The sequence below is a fragment of the Schistocerca piceifrons genome, chromosome 5 (genome assembly GCF_021461385.2).
Source record: "Schistocerca piceifrons isolate TAMUIC-IGC-003096 chromosome 5, iqSchPice1.1, whole genome shotgun sequence".
Taxonomy (NCBI): Eukaryota; Metazoa; Arthropoda; class Insecta; order Orthoptera; family Acrididae; genus Schistocerca; species Schistocerca piceifrons.
The window spans coordinates 441,148,000-441,175,254 of record NC_060142.1 but is presented as its reverse complement, the minus strand read 5'-3'; the positions used below and the strand labels follow the sequence as shown (position 1 = coordinate 441,175,254).

The 27,255-nt window shown below is 39.4% G+C and overlaps 2 protein-coding genes across 2 annotated transcripts in view; both read left to right on the top strand.

Moving 5' to 3' along the window:
* LOC124799064 (metabotropic glutamate receptor-like) overlaps positions 1 to 9,259 on the top strand; it is a 131,006-nt gene extending 121,747 nt beyond the window's left edge. Inside the window, exon 4 of the mRNA XM_047262602.1 lies at positions 9,003 to 9,259. Coding sequence (XP_047118558.1) covers positions 9,003 to 9,259 — 257 coding nt within the window. The remainder of the gene's footprint in view (positions 1 to 9,002) is intronic.
* A 3,050-nt stretch (positions 9,260 to 12,309) lies between these two features.
* The window catches only part of LOC124799226, a 94,638-nt gene continuing 79,692 nt past the window's right edge, over positions 12,310 to 27,255 (top strand). The window contains exons 1-3 of the mRNA XM_047262765.1: positions 12,310 to 12,796; positions 12,872 to 13,252; positions 22,971 to 23,660. Of these exons, the coding sequence (XP_047118721.1) occupies positions 12,332 to 12,796; positions 12,872 to 13,252; positions 22,971 to 23,660 (1,536 nt within the window). The 5' untranslated portion in view covers positions 12,310 to 12,331. The remainder of the gene's footprint in view (positions 12,797 to 12,871; positions 13,253 to 22,970; positions 23,661 to 27,255) is intronic.

Sequence of the window (27,255 nt, the reverse complement as noted above, 5' to 3'; positions counted from 1 at the left end):
CCACCAGTTCATTCCCAGGGCTTCCACCATAGCCCACCCCCTGTACTGCCTTCTGCGCAAGGGTGTTCCTTTTGATTGGTCGCCTGCATGCGAGCGAGCATTCACCGCGTTGAGGGCCTCCTCACGTCAGCGCCTTTTTTGGCTACTTTTGACCCCAATAAGCCATTGGTCCTGGCTACAGATGCTTTGCAGTATGGGGTGGGGGTGATCCTGGCCCATCGCAATGCGGATGGCTCCGTGCAGCCACTGGCGTTTGCGTCTAAAATTCTTACTCCCGCGCAGGCCCATTATTCCCAGATGGAAACAGAGGCTTTGGCCATTGTCTATGCTGTTACCAAGTTTCGCCCTTTCTTGTATGGCACGAAGTTTCAGTTAATCACTGACCATAAGCCATTAATATCGTTATTTGGCCCCACCTCTCAGATTCCGGATAGGGCGGCCCGCAGACTGCAGCGCTGGGCCTTGTTCCTGTCTAAGAACCATTATGACAGTCATTTTCACCCTACCGGACAGCATGCCAATGCCGACGCTCTTTCCTGTCTTCCAGTGGGCCCGGATCCTAAGTTCGATCGGGAGGAGATTATGTGTTTTCATTTGGATGTGGCGTCCTGCCAAGTGGTTGATGGCTTCCCGATCACTAGTTCTAGAGTCGCCAGGGAAACGGCAGCTGACCCGGTTCTCTGGCAAGTACATCTACATCTACATCTACATCTACATTGATACTCCGCAAGCCACCCAACGGTGTGTGGCGGAGGGCACTTTACGTGCCACTGTCATTACCTCCCTTTCCTGTTCCAGTCGCGTATGGTTCGCGGGAAGAACGACTGTCTGAAAGCCTCCGTGCGCGCTCTAATCTCTCTAATTTTACATTCGTGATCTCCTCGGGAAGTATAAGTAGGGGGAAGCAATATATTCGATACCTCATCCAGAAACGCACCCTCTCGAAACCTGGCGAGCAAGCTACACCGCGATGCAGAGCGCCTCTCTTGCAGAGTCTGCCACTTGAGTTTATTAAACATCTCCGTAACGCTATCACGGTTACCAAATAACCCAGTGACGAAACGCGCCGCTCTTCTTTGGATCTTCTCTATCTCCTCCGTCAACCCGACCTGGTACGGATCCCACACTGATGAGCAATACTCAAGTATAGGTCGAACGAGTGTTTTGTAAGCCACCTCCTTTGTTGATGGACTACATTTTCTAAGCACTCTCCCAATGAATCTCAACCTGGTACCCGCCTTACCAACAATTAGTTTTATATGATCATTCCACTTCAAATCGTTCCGTACGCATACTCCCAGATATTTTACAGAAGTAACTGCTACCAGTGTTTGTTCCGCTATCACATAATCATACAATAAAGGATCCTTCTTTCTATGTATTCGCAATACATTACATTTGTCTATGTTAAGGGTCAGTTGCCACTCCCTGCACCAAGTGCCTATCCGCTGCAGATCTTCCTGTATTTCGCTACAATTTTCTAATGCAGCAACTTCTCTGTATACTACAGCATCATCCGCGAAAAGCCGCATGGAACTTCCGACACTATCTACTAAGTCATTTATATATATTGTGAAAAGCAATGGTCCCATAACACTCCCCTGTGGCACGCCAGAGGTTACTTTAACGTCTGTAGACGTCTCTCCATTGATAACAACATGCTGTGTTCTGTTTGCTAAAAACTCTTCAATCCAGCCACACAGCTGATCTGATATTCCGTAGGCTCTTACTTTGTTTATCAGGCGACAGTGCGGAACTGTATCGAACGCCTTCCGGAAGTCAAGAAAAATAGCATCTACCTGGGAGCCTGTATCTAATATTTTCTGGGTCTCATGAACAAATAAGGCGAGTTGGGTCTCACACGATCGCTGTTTCCGGAATCCATGTTGATTCCTACATAGTAGATTCTGGGTTTCCAGAAATGACATGATACGCGAGCAAAAAACATGTTCTAAAATTCTACAAGAGATCGACGTAAGAGATATAGGTCTATAGTTTTGCGCATCTGCTCGACGACCCTTCTTGAAGACTGGGACTATCTGTGCTCTTTTCCAATCATTTGGAACCCTCCGTTCCTCTAGAGACTTGCGGTACACGGCTGTTAGAAGGGGGGCTAGTTCTTTCGCGTACTCTGTGTAGAATCGAATTGGTATCCCGTCAGGTCCAGTGGACTTTCCTCTATTGAGCGATTCCAGTTGCTTTTCTATTCCTTGGACACTTATTTCGATGTCAGCCATTTTTTCGTTTGTGCGAGGATTTAGAGAAGGAACTGCAGTGCGGTCTTCCTCTGTGAAACAGCTTTGGAAAAAGGTGTTTAGTATTTCAGCTTTACGCGAGTCATCCTCTGTTTCAATGCCATCATCATCCCGTAGTGTCTGGATATGCTGTTTCGAGCCACTTACTGATTTAACGTAAGACCAGAACTTCCTAGGATTTTCTGTCAAGTCGGTACATAGAATTTTACTTTCGAATTCAATGAACGCTTCACGCATAGCCCTCCTTACACTAACTTTGACATCGTTTAGCTTCTGTTTGTCTGAGAGGTTTTGGCTGCGTTTAAACTTGGAGTGGAGCTCTCTTTGCTTTCGCAGTAGTTTCCTAACTTTGTTGTTGTACCACGGTGGGTTTTTCCCGTCCCTCACAGTTTTACTCGGCACGTACCTGTCTAAAACGCATTTTACGATTGCCTTGAACTTTTTCCATAAACACTCAACATTGTCAGTGTCGGAACAGAAATTTTCGTTTTGATCTGTTAGGTAGTCTGAAATCTGCCTTCTATTACTCTTGCTAAACAGATAAACCTTCCTCCCTTTTTTTATATTCCTATTAACTTCCATATTCAGGGATGCTGCAACGGCCTTATGATCACTGATTCCCTGCTCTGTACATACAGATTCGAAAAGTTCGGGTCTGTTTGTTATCAGTAGGTCCAATATGTTATCTCCACGAGTCGGTTCTCTGTTTAATTGCTCGAGGTAATTTTCGGATAGTGCACTCAGTATAATGTCACTCGATGCTCTGTCCCTACCACCCGTCCTAAACATCTGAGTGTCCCAGTCTATATCTGGTAAATTGAAATCTCCACCTAAGACTATAACATGCTGAGAAAATTTATGTGAAATGTATTCCAAATTTTCTCTCAGTTGTTCTGCCACTAATGCTGCTGAGTCGGGAGGTCGGTAAAAGGAGCCAATTATAACCCTAGTTCGGTTGTTTAGTGTAACCTCCACCCATAATAATTCACAGGAACTATCCACTTCTACTTCACTACAGGATAAACTACTACTAACAGCGATGAACACTCCACCACCGGTTGCATGCAATCTATCCTTTCTAAACACCGTCTGTACCTTTGTAAAAATTTCGGCAGAATTTATCTCTGGTAGTTTGCCTCGTTCAGCAGGGGTGGTCGTCCTGACCTCCAGGCCGGGCCTCGGACCCTCTTCGTAATTATTTTTTTCTACAGGACCGCCTCTCAGTCTTGGAAGGAGTTCTCCTTCTGGCTGCCAATGATACAGCTCCTCACGTGGTTGTTCCTGCAAGTTTGCGAAGGGAGGTCCTCGCGTTATTACATGAGGGGCACTGGGGTGTTTCCCGTACTAAAACCTGGGCTCGCAGACATATGTACTGGCCTGGTATTGACAGAGAAATTGAACACTTGGTGGCCGCCTGTTATCAGTGTGCGAGCCAACAGGTGTCTCCCAGGACAGTGTTCTCTTCATGGCTGCCTGCAACCCAGGCATGGGAACGTGTTCACATAGATTTTGCGGGCCCGTTTCTCAATGGCTTTTAGCTCATTGTCATTGATGCTTATTCCCGATTCCCATATGTGGTTCACTGCTCCTCAACCACTTCAGAAGTTGCAATCCAGGCACTAGCAAAAATCTTTTTTGTGGAAGGTCTGCCAGGCACCCTGGTATCAGAGAATGGAGCTCAGTTTCTTTCACAGACATTCCAGGATTTTTGTAGGCGCTTTGGTATTTGGCACGCTTGCTCTCCCCCCTTTCATCCACAATCGAATGGGGCAGCCGAGCACATTGTGCACGTATTTAAGATGCAGATGAAAAAGTATGTTCACGAATTTCCTGTGGAGGAGGCAGTGATGTTTTTCCTGACGGCATACCGGACCATACCGATGGGAGCACGCAGCCCCGCAGAGCTCCTCCACAGGCGCCAACCTAGGACTCTGCTGCACCTCCTCCGGCCTGGTCCTCACCAGTCTTTGCACAATGGGGTACCCGGCTTTCCACCGGGTGTGTCGGTCTGGGCATGTGGGTTTGGTCACAATCCACATTGGGTACCGGTGGTGGTCCTGCGCTGCAATGGCCACTGGCTCTATACCTTGCAGGTGGGGGACTGGGAGGTACGTCGTCATCAAAAATCAGCTACGTCCACGTTTGGGCACCCACCCTCGGACCCCTCGGGTGCCGGCTTCCCCATTTCTGCCACCGGTGTTGTTTTCTCAGGGAACGCTACTGCCCCTCCCACCTGTGACTGCCACACTGCGATGGTTCTCAGCCTTGGCAGCCTCCAGTAGCTCCAGCACCGGCATAGCCATCATTAGAGATGCCCTGGCGAGAGCTGACTCCCCTCGTGGGCCTGGTTTCTCAGGAGGCTGGTTCAGCTGTGGTCAACCCTTCCCCATCGTCCCCACCACTGGGTCTTGCCCCTCCCGAGGTGGACCGGGATCCGGAGTTCGACGGCTTGTCGCCCGTTCTGTCCCGGGCTCCGGTGGTGGGACGACGGGGGCCTCTTCGTGTGGGTCACTTCCAACCGTATGCGAAGGTTCCGGCTCGAGGGTTGGCAGATCCCCCCAACGCCAGCTTTCCAATGGACGTGAAGGTCATCGCTGCTGCACGACGCTCCACCTTCCAACGCAGTGGATCACAGTGGCTTCACCCCCCCCCCCCCCCCCCCCAAAGAAGGAAGAGTGCAGTAGCCACCAGAAAGATCGCGGGAGGCGCACATCGGCACAGCACGTCACAAACAACTTCTTGGTGTTATGTTTTTATTTACATTTAAGTTTCTCACATATAATGCCTTGTAATTGTACAAATTTTCCTACAGTAAATATAGACAGCAAAATTCTACATAATGAGCAATGACACACACATGATAAGGTTATACAAGTTCTACTGTTTTAAACCAGTTGTTCATTTAGATGGCAAAAGAGATAAACGTTTGGAAGACAATAGATTAATCTGAGATGAAATAGAAAGTTTTCTGGGAATGAATGGACATGAGGTCAAGGAAGAAGCAACAGCACTGTGTAAGAATGTTATTAAGACTAAAATGTTAGTTACAGTTACACTTTGAAAAGATGAGAAATTAGAATGACAGGGAAAGGGAAATGCAGAGAGGTAATGCAGAAATTAGTACAGTCCACCAGGATAACTGTGTACTATTTTTTTCCAATTTTTGAGAATACTGGACACAAAATCAATCACACATCACTGCAGACATTGTAACATTTTACATCCGTTGTTACTGATTACTTGGGAAGTGATATGCTAATTATGCCCTATTAGAGTAAAATTTTAATTTCAGTACAAGCACCTGTCATTCAGGTTAACTTTAGTCTTAAGAAAACATTGTATTTTTTCTATACCTAATGCAGTGGGTAACTGTTGGCAATGCCAAAAGCAAATAATGATTACAATTTAACTTTGAAATATCAAGATATTAGTACTGACCTGGAATTGTTCAGTTTAAACCACTATTGTCAAATGCAATTTTAGAAGAATCATAAGCTCAAGAGCTTGTCAGAAGGTGGAAAGACAACTGAAATATGAATTAGAGCTCACACAGATAACAAAACTGTTTCTTTAGTACAAAATAAAGCAAATAGAATGCCAGCCATTTGAAACAGAAGTAGTAAGTGATACAACATTATCCTGACTGATAAAAATTGATCCTAATTCACTGTAACAGTTGAAGCAAAATGGATCAGCAATACAGCAAAATAAAACTGCAAAGAAGAGGCAATCCAAGAAAGAACTACCAAGGAAATGGAATAGGAACCAATGGCAAAGACTGTTAAGGGAAGAGAGGAGGGCATAATAGAGGAAGAAACAGACAGCAATATCAGTGATTACTATTGTTTTAACACAGGATGCAGATTAGTGCCCATCATGTACACATGAAAAGCCAAGCACAAGTTTTATATTATTTGCTAGATCATATAGATGGCTAAACCCTTGAAGGAGGAAATTGTACCACTGGTAAAAGTGGAGTAGGTCACTATATGGGATGTACATTACACATTTTGCAGTGAGAATAATCACAAGTACCAGTATAGATTAAGAAGAAACAAGGGATGATGATGCTGCAGAGATTACTAAATACTGTTCTGGAAAATATGGGGAGAAGAAGAATTTCACTGCTTCATTTCAGAATGTGATAGCCTTAGAGAAAAAGCTAACTGACATGTAATAGGCCAGGGCACTAGTTAATGACAAGAGGAATACACTTTATTTTTAAAAAAGTTGATTGCTATGGAGCTGTCTTTCATATCAGAAATTTGACTGTAAATAGGGCTCATAGAGGAATGAAGAGATGTGATGGCAGTTGCAATACTGGGTGTTATTTCTGTGCTGAAATTAGCATCTGAACAGACATTACCATGGAAGTCATGGCTGAATGGGAGGGTGTATTTCATAATCTGAGTCTTTCTTAAGAACAAATATATTTTGTGTAATGACCTAAGTTGTTTCTAGTTTTATGTTGTCCATATAAACTCTGTGATCACATCACAGTTCTATGAATGAACATTTGTACATTCTGATATGAAGGTAATGAGTACCATTTTTATTGGTTTAAAGAAGAATTGTAGATGTATTTATGAACAACTACTAGTAGAGAAAGTAACTTTCTTTTCTAAAATTGGATCCATCTGAAAGAATGACATTAATTTGATAAAGTTCAGTAAATAAGTAAAATAAATTTTCAGTCACGTTTACATGCCTGTTGATGGCTCATTGCCTTTACTACTTGGTGAGTTGTTACCTTTACTACATATGTTTGCTTTCTATCAGGAATTTATGTTACCATAAAATAAATCATGATATGTGACAAGAAATTTTAGAGTTTTCTGAAGAGAATTAGCTCGTCCACAAAGGATAACATTTTAAAAATTGCATTCAGTAGCTTCTTATCACTGACTAGAAGCTTATTCATCTCTGCATAAATATTGTATCCTATACCCATTTGAAGCTGCTTATTGTGTTCAAGATTTGGTCTCCCTCCCTATTTCTCTCCATTAGCAAACTGACAGTTATGTCATATTAACTGATCCCTTCCTTTAATCAAGTTGTGGCATAATTTCCTTTTTCTTCAATTCAAATCTGATTGTAACACATGTTAAGTCAATCACAAGCCATCAAGTTGCATTATTCCATGTTTTAGTACTCTTTTTTTTGGTACATTATCAGAAAAACAAGCATGTCATAATTATCAATAATGTGAATGTACAGGGTTATTACAAATGATTGAAGCAATTTCACAGCTCTACAATAACTTTATTGTTTGAGATATTTTCACAATGCTTTGCAAACACATACAAAAACTCAAAAAGTTTTTTTAGGCATTCACAAATGTTTGATATGTGCCCCTTTAGTGATTCAGCAGACATCAAGCCGATAATCAAGTTCCCCCCACATTTGGCGCAGCATGTCCCCATCAGTGAGTTCGAAAGCATCGTTGATGCGAGCTCGCAGTTCTGGCATGTTTCTTGGTAGAGGAGGTTTAAACACTGAATCTTTCACATAACCCCACAGAAAGAAATCGCATGGGGTTAAGTCGGGAGAGCGTGGAGGCCATGACATGAATTGCTGATCATGATCTCCACCACAACCGATCCATCGGTTTTCCAGTCTCCTGTTTAAGAAATGCCGAACATCATGATGGAAGTGCGGTGGAGCACCATCTTGTTGAAAGATGAAGTCAGCGCTGTCGGTCTCCAGTTGTGGCATGAGCCAATTTTCCAGCGTGTCCAGATACACGTGTCCTGTAACGTTTTTTTCGCAGAAGAAAAAGGGGCCGTAAACTTTAAACTGTGAGATTGCACAAAACACGTTAACTTTTGGTGAACTGCGAATTTGCAGCACGAATGCGTGAGGATTCTTTACCGCCCAGATTCACACATTGTGTCTGTTCACTTCACCATTAAGAAAAAATGTTGCTTCATCACTGAACGCATCCTCTTCCATGAGCTGTTGCAACCGCGCCGAAAATTCAAAGCGTTTGGCTTTGTCATCGGGTGTCAGGGCTTGTAGCAATTGTAAACAGTAAGGCTTCTGCTTTAGCCTTTTCTGTAAGATTTTCCAAACCGTCGGCTGTGGTACATTTAGCTCCCTGCTTGCTTTATTCGTTGACTTCCTTGGGCTACGCATGAAACTTGCCCACACGCATTCAACCGTTTCTTCGCTCACTGCAGGCTGACCCATTGATTTCCCCTTACAGAGGCATCCAGAAGCTTTAAACTGCGCATACCATCGCCGAATGGAGTTAGCAGTTGGTGGATCTTTGTTGAACTTTGTCCTGAAGTGTCGTTGCACTGTTATGACTGACTGATGTGAGTGCATTTCAAGCACGACATACGCTTTCTCGGCTCCTGTCACCATTTTGTCTCACTGCGCTCTCGAGCACTCTGGCGGCAGAAACCTGAAGTGCGGCTTCAGCCGAACAAAACTTTATGAGTTTTTCTACATATCTGTAGTGTGTCGTGACCATATGTCAATGAATGGAGCTACAGTGAATTTATGAAATCGCTTCAATCATTTGTAATAGCCCTGTATTTGTAAAATGATTTATCCAAGCTAATTTTTTTATGCACAATAAATTTCAAGCATCCATTGCTTTTGGAGACCTGTCATCTTTTCAAATATTGCTTACAATGGATTGAAACAGGTGCATTTCATTTTATTAATTTACAACTTGTATTTATATTAGTGTATATATGTACTGAATGCATAAATATAATAGAAAGTCATTTTTATTTTAAGGTATAGAGGCATTTGACAGCTGTGAGAGGCCATGGGTAGCATTGACACAACTGAGTGAATTTCTTCCTGAACTTAAAGGAGAAAATTTAACAAAACCAAATACTTCTGATGTAAGATTGGGGATAGTTGATGGATCTCACATCACTAAAAATGTTGAAGTACAAAGCATTCTCAAAAAATTTAACATACCAGTGATACCTCTTGAACTGAGTGCTGTGTATATAACTCCAAGTGAAAGGGGCATGGCAAGTAATTGACATTTAATATTAATTACCAACATATACTTTAATTACTTAACTATTTTTCTGTAATCACCAATAACTCATATTGTACCTGTTTTACACTTATTTCCATAAGTTGTGAGGTCCTTCAGAGCAATGATCAAGAAAAGACACAGGTATTGAAAGGAGCCCTGGCAACATTGTGAGATGTGTCACAGTGATAAGTACAAGGTATACTAGAAAAACAGCCATGGACTGTGAATGGAACTTTTTTTTGATATCCTTCCGCTTATGGTGTAGTTTGTAAGGAGTGTGATGCCCTAGCGTGGAAATATAGGATACACTATGGTTATTCATATTTCAGATTGGACTGTGCATTATGACTTGCAGTAATCCCTAGTGTGGTCCATGCATATTCAATCATGTCAAGTATGGGGAGCGAGTTAGCCACTCTAGATCCATGATGACTTCATTTTCCAGATACTTGTCCATGAGGTCAGCCCTGTGTTGGTGGGTATTATCATCCATCAGATGGAACCCAATTCAAAGTTTAATGTAATAAGACAGACATAATAGTGCAATGGGTAATTCCTATGGATCATTTTTATCACACTATCACAGTATCCCTGAAAAACTTGTTCAGTAATATATTTGCTTGTAGCTTGATGCTGCTTCAGATGAGATCATTAACAGGACAATATCAGATAGTTTTCACGGTATTTGCAGGTTTTAACATCTCCCAGTTCCAGATGTAGAAAGGCAAGAATTTTTCTCCAAGCTAAATGCTGATTCATATGTGAAGAGGAGACTGTTCTGTGTTCACTTATATCCTGCCTTTTTTTGGGGTCATTCATGTTGATTTAGACATCACATTTGCTTAGCCATATGGCACCTTTGTTTGAAGGGGAAATATCTGCAGATCACTCTTGCTAGAGTTGCACTCCAGATTTCCCTGTTGTCGTATCCAACTGACTGTTCAAATAAACGCTGAATGAAAGAACCTATGGCTATAAAAGCAACTGTTTTGTGACTAAAATTAGAAATATGATGGAGGGACGGATTTTGTCCATATCATCAGAACAAAGGAAAGAGATGCAGATTCTGTGTAAAATAGCCAACTAATACAATGGACAAGATATTGTTTTCCAAGAAGCTAATAAATATCGTTAAAGCATATGAAATCAGCATATGAATTCCACACTCAGTGGTATTGGAATTAAAGCATAACAATTAATGTGAATCAAAGATCAGAACATGAAGGAAGGAGGGAAAAGATGAAGTAAAATGCAAGGGTTTTGTGAAGGAAGACACAATGTGAAATCATAGAGCAACTACCTTACAAAAGGTGGGGAAATGAGTGCCAAGAGGCAGTTAAAGAAATGAGAAGATGGAAGGCAGATGGAGAGAGAAGTAAATAATACACAACAGCACAAAAGGCAGTTGAACTTATATCTTATAAAGCACCAAGAATTAAGCTTTTATTGGAAAAGCAAAAGGAGTAAGAAGATCTCATGTTTAAAACTGAGCTCTTATTCCCATGCTACTTTTGAAATTTAAATATCTAGGGCTCATGTTATAGACTTATGCTATAGAAGGAACATTTGAAACCAATAATGGAGAAGACAAAAGAATTAGTTTTTGGGGTGCTGGTGGGGAAGTAGAGTACATTTGTTAGGGAAACTGCATACTAGACACTAGGGTGAACATGTTTTAGAGTACTGCTTGAGGATTGCTTATGAAGAAGGTCTGACAACAGGCAGTGAACTAGTTCAGAAACATACTACTAGGATTATAACAGGTCATATAGCTCATGCTAATGTGTAATGGGGATGCTTTGGGAAATTAGAGAAAGCTAATGTTCTCACTAAAACATGTAGAGTAAAATTAAAGAACTCAAACAATGGAAAAACCAGGATGGAATGCAACAACGTTATGAGGAGGAAAGTTGCTACTCACCATAGAGTGGAGATGCTGAGTCACAGATAGGCACAGCAAAAAGATTTTTCACACTTAAAGCTTTCGGCCAATGTCCTTTGTCAACAATAGACACACATAGCACACACACTCATGCAAATGCAACTCACACACAACTGCAGTCTCAGTCTAGTTTCAGTTGCCTGAGACTGCAGTTGTGTGTGTGGGCTGCATTTGTGTGTGCGTGTGTGTGTATATGTGTCTATTCTTGACAGAGGCCATTGGCCAAAAGCTTTAAGTGTGAAAATCTTTTTGTTGTGCCAATCTGTGACTCAGCATATTTGCTACATTGCGAGTAGCAACTTTCCTTCTCATAATAAAGTTATAGAACTGTTGTTCATGTTAGGCTGTGTAACCATTCCCATTACATACCTTGCAAGCAATGAGACTAAGATAAGAGAGACCAGAGGACAAACGAAGGGAGAAAGAGAATAATTTCCCCTTTGCTTCAAATACAAGTGTAGCATCAGTGTGGCAAACATTGATATGAAGTACCATCTTCTGCATGCTGCATAGTATCCTCTAGAATACAAATGTACACGCTAATGGCCTGGACATCACTGAATACTGATGACATTGTAACATATTAGGTCAATGACAACAAAGTTTTCTCATCAAATATGCAGTTCATACCTCTGAATAGATAATTTTGACTCAAGTATGTACCTTTTTTATAAAATTGTGGTTTATTATATCCATAATATATGATTCTAAATCATTCAAGAATATCAATAATTGTAATAAGACTTCACCATTATTAATTTAGCACAAAAGACTTTTGTTACCATTAATATGTTGCTGCCACAATATGATTTACTTTCACGTGTTATGGTTTTTCTGTTAATTTTGTCTAATCATTACTTATTTTAAACTAACATTCCAGTTATAATGATGCCTGTAAATGATAAACATATTATGTATACTCTTGATAATTTTTTTTTAAATCTTTATGTTGGTACCTTTCCGGCCACAAGTTATATACATGTAACTTATTAGAATATATATAGGGCAAAATCAAAATTAAAATTTTTTACATATTTTTGCAACTTATTTATCAGTTTGGCATTGTATTAAATCTTCTGTTTTTTACAGGCTATTGCAGCAATGGTGAAACATTTGAAATGGAATCATGTGATGGTTGTGCATGGTACTGATGACTACAGTAAAAATGTTCTGCATACATTTATCAGCTTAACAACAATGAGTGATGACTTCTGCATAGTCTCTGCCCAGGAATATCACACTGCACCTCAAACAGGAAACAGTGACATTGATAGACAAACTGTTACAAAAAATCAGCAGCTTTATGGGTCCATGTTGTCTGTCCTAAAGCTGCAGCTTCCCGTAGTGGTTCTTATGAGTTTCTCCGACTATTACTCTTTTTTGAAAGATTTCCATACATATCTACACTCTGGAAACCTGTCACATGTTATTGATAGCAAGCAAAAGAAGAATAAATTCATTTTTTCTGACCTTCTAACGCATGAAGATTTATCCTTAATAAATGAAACTTCTTTTGATGTCTACTCTGTGACATTATTACCTGATTATGTGCCAGCATTTGAGGACTACTGGGAAAATAGAAAAGCTCATGTGAAGGTAAATGTCAAAAGCAATGATTCATATTTGCAGCTATTAAGTTTAATTTCTTTCTAAAATAATTATGTGTTTCAGAATTTGTCACAGACATGCACACAGAAGGACAGATGGCTTTTCCAGTACCTTCAGCAGATACATAATACAACAGAGGACTCACTACATATTGCATTACGAACAAGAGCTGTACTTTCTTCCAGCTACACAGTCCTTGTATTTGCTCAAGCTCTAGAACAGGCCTGGAAATCTGCATGTTTCAATAAAAATGACGACTTCTGCCCAGAAATGATGGATCTTGGAAGAAATGTGTTCTTGGAAAATTATTTTGAGCCAGTCCTAAAGAACTCTGCAGTGTTCAACCAAAGTGAAACTGAGGAAGAGCAAAGAAAGTTTCACACATTTGTGCTTGTGAAGTACCAGAATTCCTTACAGAAAAATGATTCTGTTGAGTTAACCAAGGTGATTTACAACAAGTAAATAGTCATAAACTTTATAAACATTTTTTTACACTCATTTCTCTTCAGCTTTTTCAGTTTCTACTTAAGACACATATGGTTTCTAAAAATCGTATATTTCTGTAGAGAGAAAGCAACTGATTGATTGCTTAAAGTATTTTGTAATAGTCTTTCTTTTATCACTACTGTTTGCCTGAAGTAATAACATTTTCATAAGTGTAGAAAAATAATATAGGCATAGAATGAGAAAAAGTTGACACTTACCTGCAAGGCACATATATATTCTGTTGATGACTGCAGCTTAACATCTGAACTTGTATACGTGATCAAATCAAACATGTACATTTGACATCCCAACCCACCTGCCACCTCAACCACCACCCCCAGCCAGGCAAACATCATCTACAGATTATGCATTCCAGATAGGATAGACGGCTGGCTCAAGTCAGGTTGGTAAGCTGAATGCATGGAATCATAGACAAGAAGGAGGAGGGAGAGCAGGGTAGGGGAAAAGGAATATGCAATCAGGGATCATTTCAATAAATGAGTATATATACAGGGTTATTACAAATGATTGAAGCGATTTCACAGCTCTACAATAACTTTATTATTTGAGATATTTTCACAATGCTTTGCACACACATACAAAAACTCATAAAGTTTTTTTAGGCATTCACAAATGTTCGATATGTGCCCCTTTAGTGATTCGGCAGACATCAAGCCGATAATCAAGTTCCTCCCACACTCAGCGCAGCATGTTCCCATCAATGAGTTCGAAAGCATCATTGATGCGAGCTCGCAGTTCTGGCATGTTTCTTGGTAGAGGAGGTTTAAACACTGAATCTTTCACATAACCCCACAGAAAGAAATCGCATGGGGTTAAGTCGGGAGAGCGTGGAGGCCATGACATGAATTGCTGATCATGATCTCCACCACGACCGATCCATCAGTTTTCCAATCTCCTGTTTAAGAAATGCCAAACATCATGATGAAAGTGCAGTGGAGCACCATCCTGTTGAAAGATGAAGTCAGCACTGTCTGTCTCCAGTTGTGGCATGAGCCAATTTTCCTGCATGTCCAGATACACGTGTTCTGTAACGTTTTTTTCACAGAAGAAAAAGGGGCCGTAAACTTTAAACCGTGAGATTGCACAAAACACGTTAACTTTTGGCGAATTGTGAATTTGCTGCACGAATGCGTGAGGATTCTCTACTGCCCAGATTCGCACATTGTGTCTGTTCACTTCACCATTAAGAAAAAATGTTGCTTCATCACTGAAAACAAGTTTCGCACTGAATGCATCCTCTTCCATGAGCTGTTGCAACCGCGCCGAAAATTCAAAGCGTTTGACTTTGTCATCGGGTGTCAGGGCTTGTAGCAATTGTAAATGGTAAGGCTGCTGCTTTAGCCTTTTCTGTAAGATTTTCCAAACCGTCGGCTGTGGTACGTTTAGCTCCCTGCTTGCTTTATTCGTCGACTTCAGCGGGCTATGCGTGAAACTTGCCTGCATGCGTTCAACCGTTTCTTCGCTCACTGCAGGCCGACCCGTTGATTTCCCCTTACAGAGGCATCCAGAAGCTTTAAACTGTGCATACCATCGCCAAATGGAGTTAGCAGTTGGTGGATCTTTGTTGAACTTCGTCCTGAAGTGTCGTTGCACTGTTATGACTGACTGATGTGAGTGCATTTCAAGCACGACATACGCTTTCTCGGCTCCTGTCACCATTTTGTCTCACTGCGCTCTCGAGCGCTCTGGTGGCAGAAACCTGAAGTGCGGCTTCAGCCGAAAAAAAACTTTATGAGTTTTTCTAGGTATCTGTAGTGTGTTGTGACCATATGTCAATGAATGGAGCTACAATGAATTTATGAAATCGCTTCAATCATTTGTAATAGCCCTGTACAAAGACAGTGATACATTGCCCACACTTATGTTGGGAAGGAGTTGGAGAGTGAGGTGTAGAATGTGGATAAAGACTATTGAGAAAGCAATGTTAAAGCAGTAAAGGATCCATAATGATAGAAAAAACTCAAAAAGAATAGTGGGATGTGTAATTACACTAGCAATATAATTATCGTAAGGGGCAGGAATATGTGCAAAGATACTGTAGAGGAGGAACTAGAGTGACAACAAGGACTGAAATAAATGGCTGTCCTTCAGTTTTATCCAGGCACATTTACAATGTTATCAATGTTTCTGAAACAAAGAATGGATAAATGAAGGACAACTAATGTCAATTTCTATGCAAGTACTTACCATAATCCAGGAATTATTTAGAGATTTATATATAGGACAGCTGAAGATGCCCACATTGTAAAACTGAAATTGACTGTAAAGTATGGGATTTTCTCTACAGCTGAGTAATAATACATCATGAAATCCAGAACAGTTTACTGGTGCTGTTGATCATCACCTATGAAAATTATCAAGGTATCCTTGGAAACTGGGGAAGGGGCAGTATCAGGTGTAGGACACGAATTGTTGGTTATGGAGCCTAGTACTGAAAGAGGAGCAAGGGGGCAAGGACAAAAAATATGTTTAAGAGGCATTTCCCTTCTGTGCAATTGAGAAACGCAAGTGTTAAATAGAAGAGTGCAGATGACATAGGATGTGAATTAGATGTAGGGTTTAATCACATTTTGTACACCTTAAGTTCTCCCACCAACTGGTCAATCTTACTCTTGGTCACAGTGACCCTTCATTACAATGGACAGTTGGTTTGTGATCAGCACAAAAGCTGTGCAGTGCTTGCTGCAAAGTAAGCATATGACAGTCTGCTGGTCATTTCTATAAAAGTAAGAATACTGATGATGTGACAGGAAGAGAGAGAGAGAGAGAGAGAGAGAGAGAGTGAGAGAGATGGAGTGAAAGAGAGAGAGTGAGAGGGTCAAGTGAGAGAAACATTATCCTATGCAACTAGTTGGAAGCTGAGCTGCAATCAAGAACTTGCTTCTCCATACTTTTTCTATATCAGTGGGTTTCAAACTTTATGCATTCATGGCTCCCTCAACCAGAATATAAACCCAAGCTCCTTTTGCTTATGAAGTCTGACTTGAAGTTTGGGTAAATTAAAATCAGTTTTAAAAAATGAACAGGAGTAACTAATTTTGGTGTCTTTCTCATACCTCATCCACCCCATCTGAAACTATTACTCATCCAAATGAGGTTACAGCATTAGAAAAGACTAGCTATATATGTGTGATGCAATTAAAATAAAATGAACAAGAGTAGTTGACATAACAATATTATGAGAAGGAAACTTGCTACTCTTCATATAGCGGAGATGCTGATCACAGATAGGCACAACAAAAAGACTCTCACAATTATAGCTTTCAATCATTAAGGTCTTCATCAACAACAGACACACATACGTACACACACACACACTCATGCAAATGCAACTCACACACGTGACTGCAGTCTCAGGCAACTGAAACCACAGTGCAAGCAGCAGCACCAGAGCATGATGGGAATGGCGACTGGGTGGGGGTAAGGGAGAGGCTGGGGTGGGGAGTGGGAGGGAGAGTATGGTGGGGGTGACAGACAGTGAAGTACAGCAGGTTAGAGGTAGGGCAGGGGAGAGATGGGTAAGGGGGAGGAAGTAGCAGAAAAGGAGAGAAATAAAAAGACTAGGTGTGGTGGTGGAAAGACGGCTGTGTAGTGCTGGAATGGAAACAGGGAAGTTGGTGGATGGGTGACGACAGTGACTAACAAAGTTTGGGGCCAGGAGGGTTATGGGAATGTAGGATGTATTGCAGGGAATGTTCCCACCTGTGCAATTAAGAAAAGTTGGTGTTCAGAAAAGCTGAAGTTGGTGGGAAGGATCCATATGGGACAGGATGTGAAGCAGTCGTTGAAATGAAGGATACCATGTTTGGCAGCATGTTCAGTAACAGGGTGGTCCACTTGTTTCTTGGCCACAGTTTGTCGGTGGCCATTCATGCAGTCAGACAGCTTGCTGGTTGTCATTCCTACATATAATGCAGCACAGTGGTTGCAGCTTAACTTGTTTTCACAGGTAGCCCTGCCTTTGGGGGATAGGTGATGTTAGTGACCGGACTGGAGTAGGTGGTGGTGGGAGTATGTATGGGACAGGTATTGCATCTAGGTCTGTTAAGGGGTATGATCCATGAGGTAAGGTATTGGGAGCAGGGGTTGTGTGATGATGGACGAGTATATTGTGTAGGTTCGGTGGATGGCAGACTACAGTGTGGGAGGGATGGGAAGGACAGTGGGCAGGATATATCTCATTTCAGGGCACAATGAGAGGTAATGGAGAAACCGTGGCAGAGAATGTAATTTAGTTGCTCCAGTCCTGAGTGGTACTGTGTTACAAGGGGAATACTCCTCTGTGGCCGGACAGTGGGACATCGAGAGGTGGTGGGAGACTGGAAAGATAAGGCTTGGGAGATTTGGTTTTGTACAAGATTGGGAGGATAATTATGGTCTGTGAAGGCTTCAGTGAGACACTCAGTATATTTCAAGAGGGACTGCTCGTCACTGCAGATGCGATGACCATGGGTATCTAGGCTGTATGGAGGGGTGGCAGCTGTCGAAGTGGAGATATTGGTGGTGGTTAGTAGGTTTGATATGGACAGAGGTACTGATGTAGCAATCTTTGAGGTGGAGGTCAACATCTAGAAATGTGGCTTGTTGGGTTGAATAGGACTAGGTGAAGCAAATGAGGGAGAAATTGTTGAGGTTCTGGAGGAATGTGGATGTGGTGTCCTCACCTTTGATCCAGATAGCAAAGATGTCATCAATGAATCTGAACCAGGTGAGGGGTTTAGGATTCTGGGTTCTTAGGAAGGATTCCTCTAGATGGCCCTTGAATAGGTTTATATAGGATGATGTCATGGGATTGCCCACAACCATACCCCGGATTTGTTTGTAGTTAACGCCTTCAACTGAATTACATTCTCCGTCAGGATTTCGATTACCTCTCCTCATTCCTCGAAATGAGAAATGTCCTGCCCACTAGCCTTCCCACTGAGTTTAGTTAAATGATCTCCAGACACAGACTTCTATTTTTCACTAAGTCAATGTCACTATCTTCTAAAACAGAGTAAAAAGTAGGAAAAATGTAATGTGCATCTTTATCATCCAACCTTTTCTTCCTCAATAGTAGTTTGTTTCTGAAGGCTGAAATTTTGCCTGGCAGGTGCAGAATGTTCATTTCATTACTTTGAAGGGATACATTGAATCAGTTGATTTTTTTCAAATATGTCACAAAGATATGCCTGCTTTGAAACAAAGTCACTGTCTACAAATTTTGCAGAACTCATCTTGAACAAGATAAGAATAAAATTCATTGCTGAGTTCATACAGCTTTTTGAAGACTTACCCACCTGAAAGCCAGCAAGAGTTACTGATATAAATAGTGGAACTGGGCTCAACCCTCATGTCAAAAACACCTTGACTTAACATGCTAACTTTTAAAGAAGTTTATGTTTTTGATCACTGATTGAAAAACCTAATGAATGACAGGGCTCAAGCTTTTTGATGCCAGTGCTTCTTGGTGAATAAAACAGTGTCTCCAAATAGATTACAAGCCTCTGTACAGACCAGAGCTTGTAATGCAATGTAACAACCAGAGCATACTGTGACCTCCATCTGTACACACACATAACCAGTTTTTCCAGTAAAAGAGTGTAATATTTGAAATAAGGCTGTTTCTTTTTTTCTAAGAGTTATTTTCTTGCGGAAAAGATGATGTCCATGAAATACACTGAAGAGCCAAAGGAACTGGTACACCTGCCTAATATTATGTAGGGCCCCCGCAGGCTCTAGAAGTGCCACAACACAACTTGGCATGACTCAACTAATATCCGAAGTCATGGAGGGAATTGACATCATGAATCCTGCAGGACTGTCCATAAATCCATAAGAGTATGAGAGGGTGGAGATCTCTTCTGAACAGCACGTTGCAAGGGGTCCCAGATATGCTCCATAATGTTCATGTCTGGGGAGTTTGGTGGCCAGTGGAAGTATTTAAACTCAGAAGAGTGTTCCTGGAGCCACTCCATAGCAATTCTGGATGTATGGGATGTCTCACTATCCTGCTGGAGTTGCCCAAGTCTGTCAGAATGTGCAATTGACATGAATTGATGCAGGTAATCACATAGGATGCTTATGTACGTGTCATCTGTCAGGGTCATATCTTAACATATCAAGGGTCCCATAGCACTCCAATTGCACACGTTGTAACAATCTTTTAAATGTTACTACTTAACTTGTGTTGGCCTGTGGTTCATCGATGTTGTGGATGCTGTGAATAATGAGAACATCATGAAAATTTCAAGCTTGACAAATTATTTACTGACATCAGCTGATCGACAGAACTGACGTAAGTGCGAAACAACTGACAAAACTGAGTTACTTTACAACCTCACTGTGTTGCTTTAAATACCATTTTAACAATTGCTACCATTGTTTATTTATTACAAAACATAACTTACAATTAAAAACTATTTCATCTAAAGTAACTGCTGTTACTTTTGTACAGGTTATAAAATATAATGTCAAATAACTTGATATTTTTTATCATCATCTTGGTTTCATGTGTGAGAATTAATGTACAGTCTGATTTCAACAATTATTTTGATTTTACTTTAATTTTGTAATTAGTGACTGTATGGATTTTATTGCTAAGGCTTGTTCGAAGTATACACATCATGCTTCACCAGATTACATAAATTAAATACACACATGATTTTCTCAAATACCAGAATTTTGTAAATTTGAGTGGTGCAACTAACAAGAAGTAAATATCTGCATAATTTACAAGCAACATTAATTACAATGGATTATGTAAAAATAAATAACGAATGAAATTACATCACTGGATAATGAATTGTTATGAGGTTTCTGTGTTAGCAAATTTACAAATCGCAATTGTGGTAATTAGAGGTGTTAGTTATTGATGCTAACATTTCCACAGCCTCTTAATGTTTGTTGCTAAACATTCATTACTTCAGTTTCATGATATAAGATTTAATTTGGCATATATACATATTTTTTGTTAATGACAACAATCTATTAACAATCATGAGAATGTACATCATTCCAGAATATTCTGTATGTATTTACAAAGAAGAATACATTTTTTGGGCAAACTGAACTGAATGACACCTATAAAAATACACATAAAAGACCTTAGGAAGGACTGAATCATACGATAAATACACGAATGCATATAAAAAGGTTGTATCAGACAGTTCATAACAATTTTGGGGGAGGCTGTTTCATTATAACGTCCCACACCATTACAGAACCCCCACCAGCTTCAACAGTCCCTTGCTGACATGGATTGATGAGGTTGTCTCCGTACCCATACACTTCCACCCGCCTGATACAATTTGAAACAAGACTCCGCCGACCAGGCAACTTGTGTCCAGTCATCAACAGTCCAATGTCAGTGCTGACAGACCAAGGAAAGGCATAAAGCTTTGTGTCATGCAGTCATCAAGGGTACATGAGTGGCCTTTGGCTCTGAAAGCCCATATCAGTGATGTTTGATTGATGGTTCACGGGGTGACGTGTTGATTTCCCAGCATTGAAATATGCAGCAATCTGTGGAAGGATTGCACTTCTGTCATGAATGATTCTCTTCAGTCGTTGTTGGTCCCATTCTTGCAGGATCTTGTCGTGGTTGCAGTGATGTTGGTGATTTGATATTTTACCAGATTCCTGATATTCATGATACACTCATGAAGTGGTCATATGGGAAAATTCTCACTTTATCGCTACCTTGGAGATGTTGGGTCCCATTGCTCATGCACCAACTGTAACACCACAGTCAAACTCACTTAAATCTTGATAACCTGCCACTGTAGCAGCAGTAAGCAATCTAACAACTGCACTGTCTTGTATAGGCGCTGCCGACCTCATCACTGTATTATGCCTCTTTAAGTACCTCTGTATTTGAAAATGCTTGCCTATACCAGTTACTTTGGCACTTCATTGTATGTTGCCACATATAAACTGTATGTGACTAATTAGATGTGCATCACTGTCAAAAACAGATTCACCACTAATCTTTGAATTTTTCAACCAGCTGTGTGTGTCACCTCTACCAAGTATTCAAGGACTACTAGTATTATCTGACAAAAGCACACAGGCTAGTTGCATGGCAGCTGACTCACCTGTCATAAACAGATGCCATGTCCAGAACAACTGATGAAATGTCTTCCACTGTAGTTGCTGCCTTTGGCAGGTCAAAATTCGGGGCACTGCCACCTTTGGCAAGTCAAAAGTTGGGACATTTCAAACAAAAGGTAGCACTTAGTATATATGAAATGTGCAATTCTTACTAACTGTCATCAGTTCTTATTCTCACACCAAAACTAAACTACAAAAACCCCACTTGAAATTTAACATATTTAAAACTTAACAGTATTTACCTTATACATTGTTGAAAAGCAACGGGCTGGGGCTGGAGCTTATAGATTCATAATTGTCATCACTACACTCACTTCCACTGCTATTTGCCATTCCACTTAATCTACTCAGCATTTTGGAGTTTGGAAAACCCTCTAATAACCATAATACTGTTCTGATAATTTTTTGCTCTTACAGAACAGTGACAATATAAATGTCAGTAGTCCTTCAGTCAGTCACTCCATAAATACAACTAACTCTTCAACATTATTATGAAAATGGAGCAGCAAACAGTTGACTTTTAAACTCATTGTTTTGTTACTCTCTTGTGTATTTTACACATATTTTGTTTGGCTTCCAAGAGAAAGATCATAAACTGAAGAATATGAAATTCAAAAGTATGCTGTATGATACCAAAAAAAGGAAAGTAGGAACTTGAAGGTGTCCTGTCATACTTGTGTGGGGACGTGGGTCAATTATAGAAAAGTAGGGACAATCCCTACAATACTGGGACACGGGAACCCTGTTTCCTGCTTGGCTCCTTGCTTTTGGCTACATGGTTGGCAACTTTGTACAAAAGACTTTGTAGAAATTGTAGCTTGTTTGGATAAAATATTTTTCATAGCATTTCTTTCAACTTGTGGGAAAAATATTCCCATGATTCATTTATCTAACTATCATGATTCGACTACAAATTTCATTTAATTTTACTAGGAAGATTTTTCTGTAGCTGTAACTTTGAAACAAGTGGCACACAGTGGACTTTTTCATTTCCAGCAGTAGTACACATAAAATTGAATTTCAAGTAACTGTAATTCCTGCATTTTTTTTCTATTTATGTCTTTACAACTGCAGCATACACTTGAAATGTCATGATTTATAACTGCAGCATACTCTTGAAATGTCATGATTTATACTTACACTGAAAAAATTGTCCATACTGACAGAGAAACAAATTTCATAGAAGGCAAACAACAATTGAAAAGACCTGCAGCTGATAAAACTAGCCTTCAACCTGATTGTTGCTGAATCGAAAGAAACAAGTTACTTAGAATGATTCAACTGCCATAGCCCACATGCTTTACTTTGCTTGGACACCAAATAAACCAAATCATTATTTTGAAGAATCTATCATGATGCCCCTCCTGTAAGGCTGCAATGCCCCAGGGAGCCACGATGCACAGTTTGAAAATCCCTGTTCTATCTGATAAGTGGTTTTCTCTCCTAATAGTATTTAATATCTGTGAGTATTTTCTTTTCCACTGTAGAATAAGAGCTTAATTTTACTACAGTGTGTGGTACACACAAAAAAATCTTATTAACTTTATGTTTATTCCCATCACAGGTCATGTTGTTCAACTCAGCTAGTGGTGCACATTTAGTAAATGAAGAGATTCTGCCTAACTTAATTGTTGCTTGTCCTGTGGATGAGAATGGTGAACAAGACTGCAGTATATGTTCTCAAATCAGACTTGACCGTGGAGATTCAGGGAGACACTACAGTGTTTATGCTCAAAATGTACACAAGGTGGAGACAAGGAAACTTGTGACTCAGACGTATATGGAAGAGAAAGACTATACAATACTTCTCAAGTCACAGAATAATATGTATATTGCATTTGTACTTCCTGTTCATAATGGCACTGATGCTGATTCACTTATTCAATGCAGACAGGATGCACCAGTTGATACTGAGGCTGTGAGACAACTAGAAGCATTTCTGTGGGCACTACAAAAAGTTAATGGTAATTTGAAAAAGACTTTAGGCGGAAATATTGAAATAGGAGCCATTTTATTGGATACCTGCAGTTCACGGGTGAGAATGATGACATTAGCTGCAGGATTAGAAACTTTTTCAAATAAGATCACTGGTCAACATAGTCATAAAGTAATAGCAGCCATCAATGGATTAAGATCACCTGATGGAAAAGTGTTGGATGAAATTTTATCTTCACTTAATATAACATCCATATCCGTCAGCCAGTCATCTACTTTCAAAACTGTGGACACAAACAGAGGAGCTTTCATACTACAGGTAAGAAATAAATTTTATGGTGGTGGAAATTGTTTTGCGACAGCTGCTTTCTATTAAACTATTACTTTTTTTTTTGTTTGAAAAATATGTCATCTTTATACCAATGTTGAACAGAAGTAAAATTTTATTAATTGTTTATAGTGTGCTCCATACAAGTAGAACATCAAAAGTATTAAAACAAACAACTTGAAGTGATGTGGAATAAAATTACATTTGAATAATGTGCAAGCAACTACTCTGAAAAAAGGATATTGTTCTTCCTCTTATAGTACTTGGCTACTGTTTTACAAATTACTTCATACTAAACATTTACACAACTTCACTGATTTCAGAGAAAACTATCACTTGTCAATATACTGAAAAAACTAATAAACTGCTTGATATGAACATAGAAGTCAACTGAAATTTAGATCTCAAAGCCTGAATATTCTGATAAATTGTAGGAGTAGCTAATAAGTATTATTTTACTTTGTTTTTTAATATCCAGGGATTTCAAATTTCTCATCTATGTTACGTACTCCACAAGCCACCATCTGGTGCATGTTTGTGACGTTCGCCTGCTTTATTATCTCATTGCTATAATATTGGGCCCTTATATAATAATAGGCACTGAAAGTACACATTGTTCAATGGTTAATTTATGGAAATTGCAACTGAAACATACTTCATTCCATTAAGTTAATACATCAAAAAATTCATTCCTTTTAACAGCTTCTTCCACTACAAGGGTTAGGCGGAATTATTTGTATAATGATGAAATTAACAGCTATCGTTATGCAAACAGTACTTTTGGTAAAACTGTTAATTTCTTTGGAATTAATTAAGGGCTGTCTTTGCTAACATGTTTTCAAATAGAGCCAGATAGATCCTTTAAGAATACTGTTAGTTGTTCCTCCAATGTTTATAATTAGTACAGAATTTATAATTGTTTATAAATCAACAATAGAATTTAAGTTACAAAACAATTACTGATTTCACCCTATAACAAAAGGAGTAGTCAAAGTAAATTAGAAAATCAATTACATACCAAAAACTAAGCACAGAATTAGATGTTGTGTTATATTTTTTAAAACTGAGGGCCAACCTTCCTCTTTTATGAAAATGCAAATTATACTCATGTGTGTTAATGGTAATTAGTTAAAAGTGAAAAAACCAATTTAAGGAGGCAGATGGCAAAACAAGAGGGGAAATAAAAATATCCCAGCTTGCTTCATCACATCATCCCCACATTGGACTAGATAGAAATTGCAAATAGCTAAGTGGGCAATTAAGTGACTGCAAGTGATGCCAGAAATTGGTTTTAACAATCTACATAAAAATATTATGTAAGAAATCTTATCAAAAACTATGGTACATATGTTTTTCAAATTCCAGTGTATATGAACTGGCCATATGAAAATTCCCATGCAAAATATTTACATGTGGTATATTGTACAATGTCACAAAATATCCACAAGTTACACTTTCAATTAGAATTAACCATTGTCATCAAAAGTGATGTACTTTTGGGGTAAACACAGATTACATTCTAAGATTCATATCACTTTATGCCAGTCCTGTCTTGCTTAAAAAACAGATCCTCATGCGTTGCAAAAAATTTAAACTACACTGGGCATTGCAGTTCACTTTTTAGACCGAAAATTTCACTTGCCCAATGTTAAGTAATTTTCACAAGCATTTTCACTTTTAGTGAGCTTTTACACACTTTCTCACCAAGTTGTCCATGCCTTCAACAGGTCCGAGTGGCAGTCAGTAAGGGAATGCACTGCTTTCAGTTCCCTTTGGAGGTGGTTCTCCTCCACCACAGTACATGAAAAAATAGACAAAATGCCCTACTTTAGTACACTTCCTTTTATTTCTAACTTGAGTATAAGGAAAAAATGTTTCACACGAAAAGTGATAGTCATTACTTCATAAATAAATACAGTACATAGTTCTCATAATCTCATAATAATTAGCACTAAAATTGGCTATAGTACAAAAAGTGGGGACTATCAAAAATTTAAAATCAAGTGCAAATTAGACTACAAAACATTACTGTAAGTCATAACTGTCTGAAACTGATTGATTTTGAAAGACTTGGGTCTCTTTCCCATTTGCAAAATGGCGAAAACTCAAGATATGCAGTAGCATAGATTTATCAATCATTACTTTAAGAAAAAAGAATAGAGTCATCATCACATAACTTAATTACTACTCAACTCAAAATTAAGGGGATGGAAATTGTACCAAATCATAGCCCCACTTCTCTACTCAAGTATGAGCACTATTCTCATTCAACCAGAAAATTAAATCCTCGGAAAATGCTACCAAATAGTTGATCTTTCAGAATATTCACATCAGCCTAACACCACAGTTATCAGTTAATCAGCAAAATTAATTTTCATTATTCCAGTATCACTACTTTAAGCTCATAATTCCTCAGAACACAAACAGAAGTTTTCAGATAACCTATAAATCTGAAAATGCAGCATTATATGACTTGTACCTCACTAAAATATTACTCTTTCTGTTAAGCTCTCGTTCCCAGCTGCAGTGCCATGAATTGCACAATATGCATAGTAGACAATGGTGCCTAGTTCACAAGTAGATCATCGTTTGTTTGTATACAGTTATCTTTTGCATTAATCATGTCTGTCAGCTCCATTATTTTACTTACCTTTCCTACCTCGTTAGCTAGTGGAGCGCATTCTCAAAAAATATCTATACTGTAGAGACAGGCTCCCTAACCATTAAGGTCCTAACATTATTCATTATTTTATTATTTCATTATTACTTCATTAACTGATAAATAAACATCTGCTCTGCTTCTCCAATGCAAAATTGATACTGAAAAACACTCCACAGTAACAGATCTGTATGCTAAGGAAAACTTAACTCTCATTACTAATCAGACAAAATTATTACTTAGAAAAAATATTATTTCACTGTATTCTATCAAATTTCTAGAGATTGTAGCCTGAGGAGCGATATGAATACAAATCTTGCTTACTCTTTCCACTCACATTACTCCAAGCAACTATGTTTAAAGTTGTAATTCCTTAATGCTAGAAAAGGCTGTACCATGACACACTTCTATGGGTAGAGAGTTATCTCCATATACTGACTGCACTGAACACAAATACTTCTATTATACCACAATTAATATTAATACCTAGTATTCATCATGGCTTTTTACTCCATATTGCCTCTGCTGCTGCACCAGATTATACTAATTTCACACATGAGCTGATTACTTCACATGTTAATTATCCTCCACATATGCTGACACCTTTCATTTTCTGTTTACCATACCTCTTTGACAAAAATTCCTTAATCGTGGTACCAGTTTACTTTCTTCCATCCTCTTATGATTCCATTACTTATAACTAACACAACATAATATACACATACTGACAGATAACACTAGAGAAACATTTTCTACAATATTTCTATACTAAGGTATCCTGCTGCACAAAATCACATGAAAGTAGAAGACAGAATAATTATGATTCACTTATAAACTACAGATAGGATAGAAGAAGAGTTTGACCATCTCAAGAAACCCGAAAAATGAGACAGACAGATGGGGTAAGCATTATCACCACATAATGAA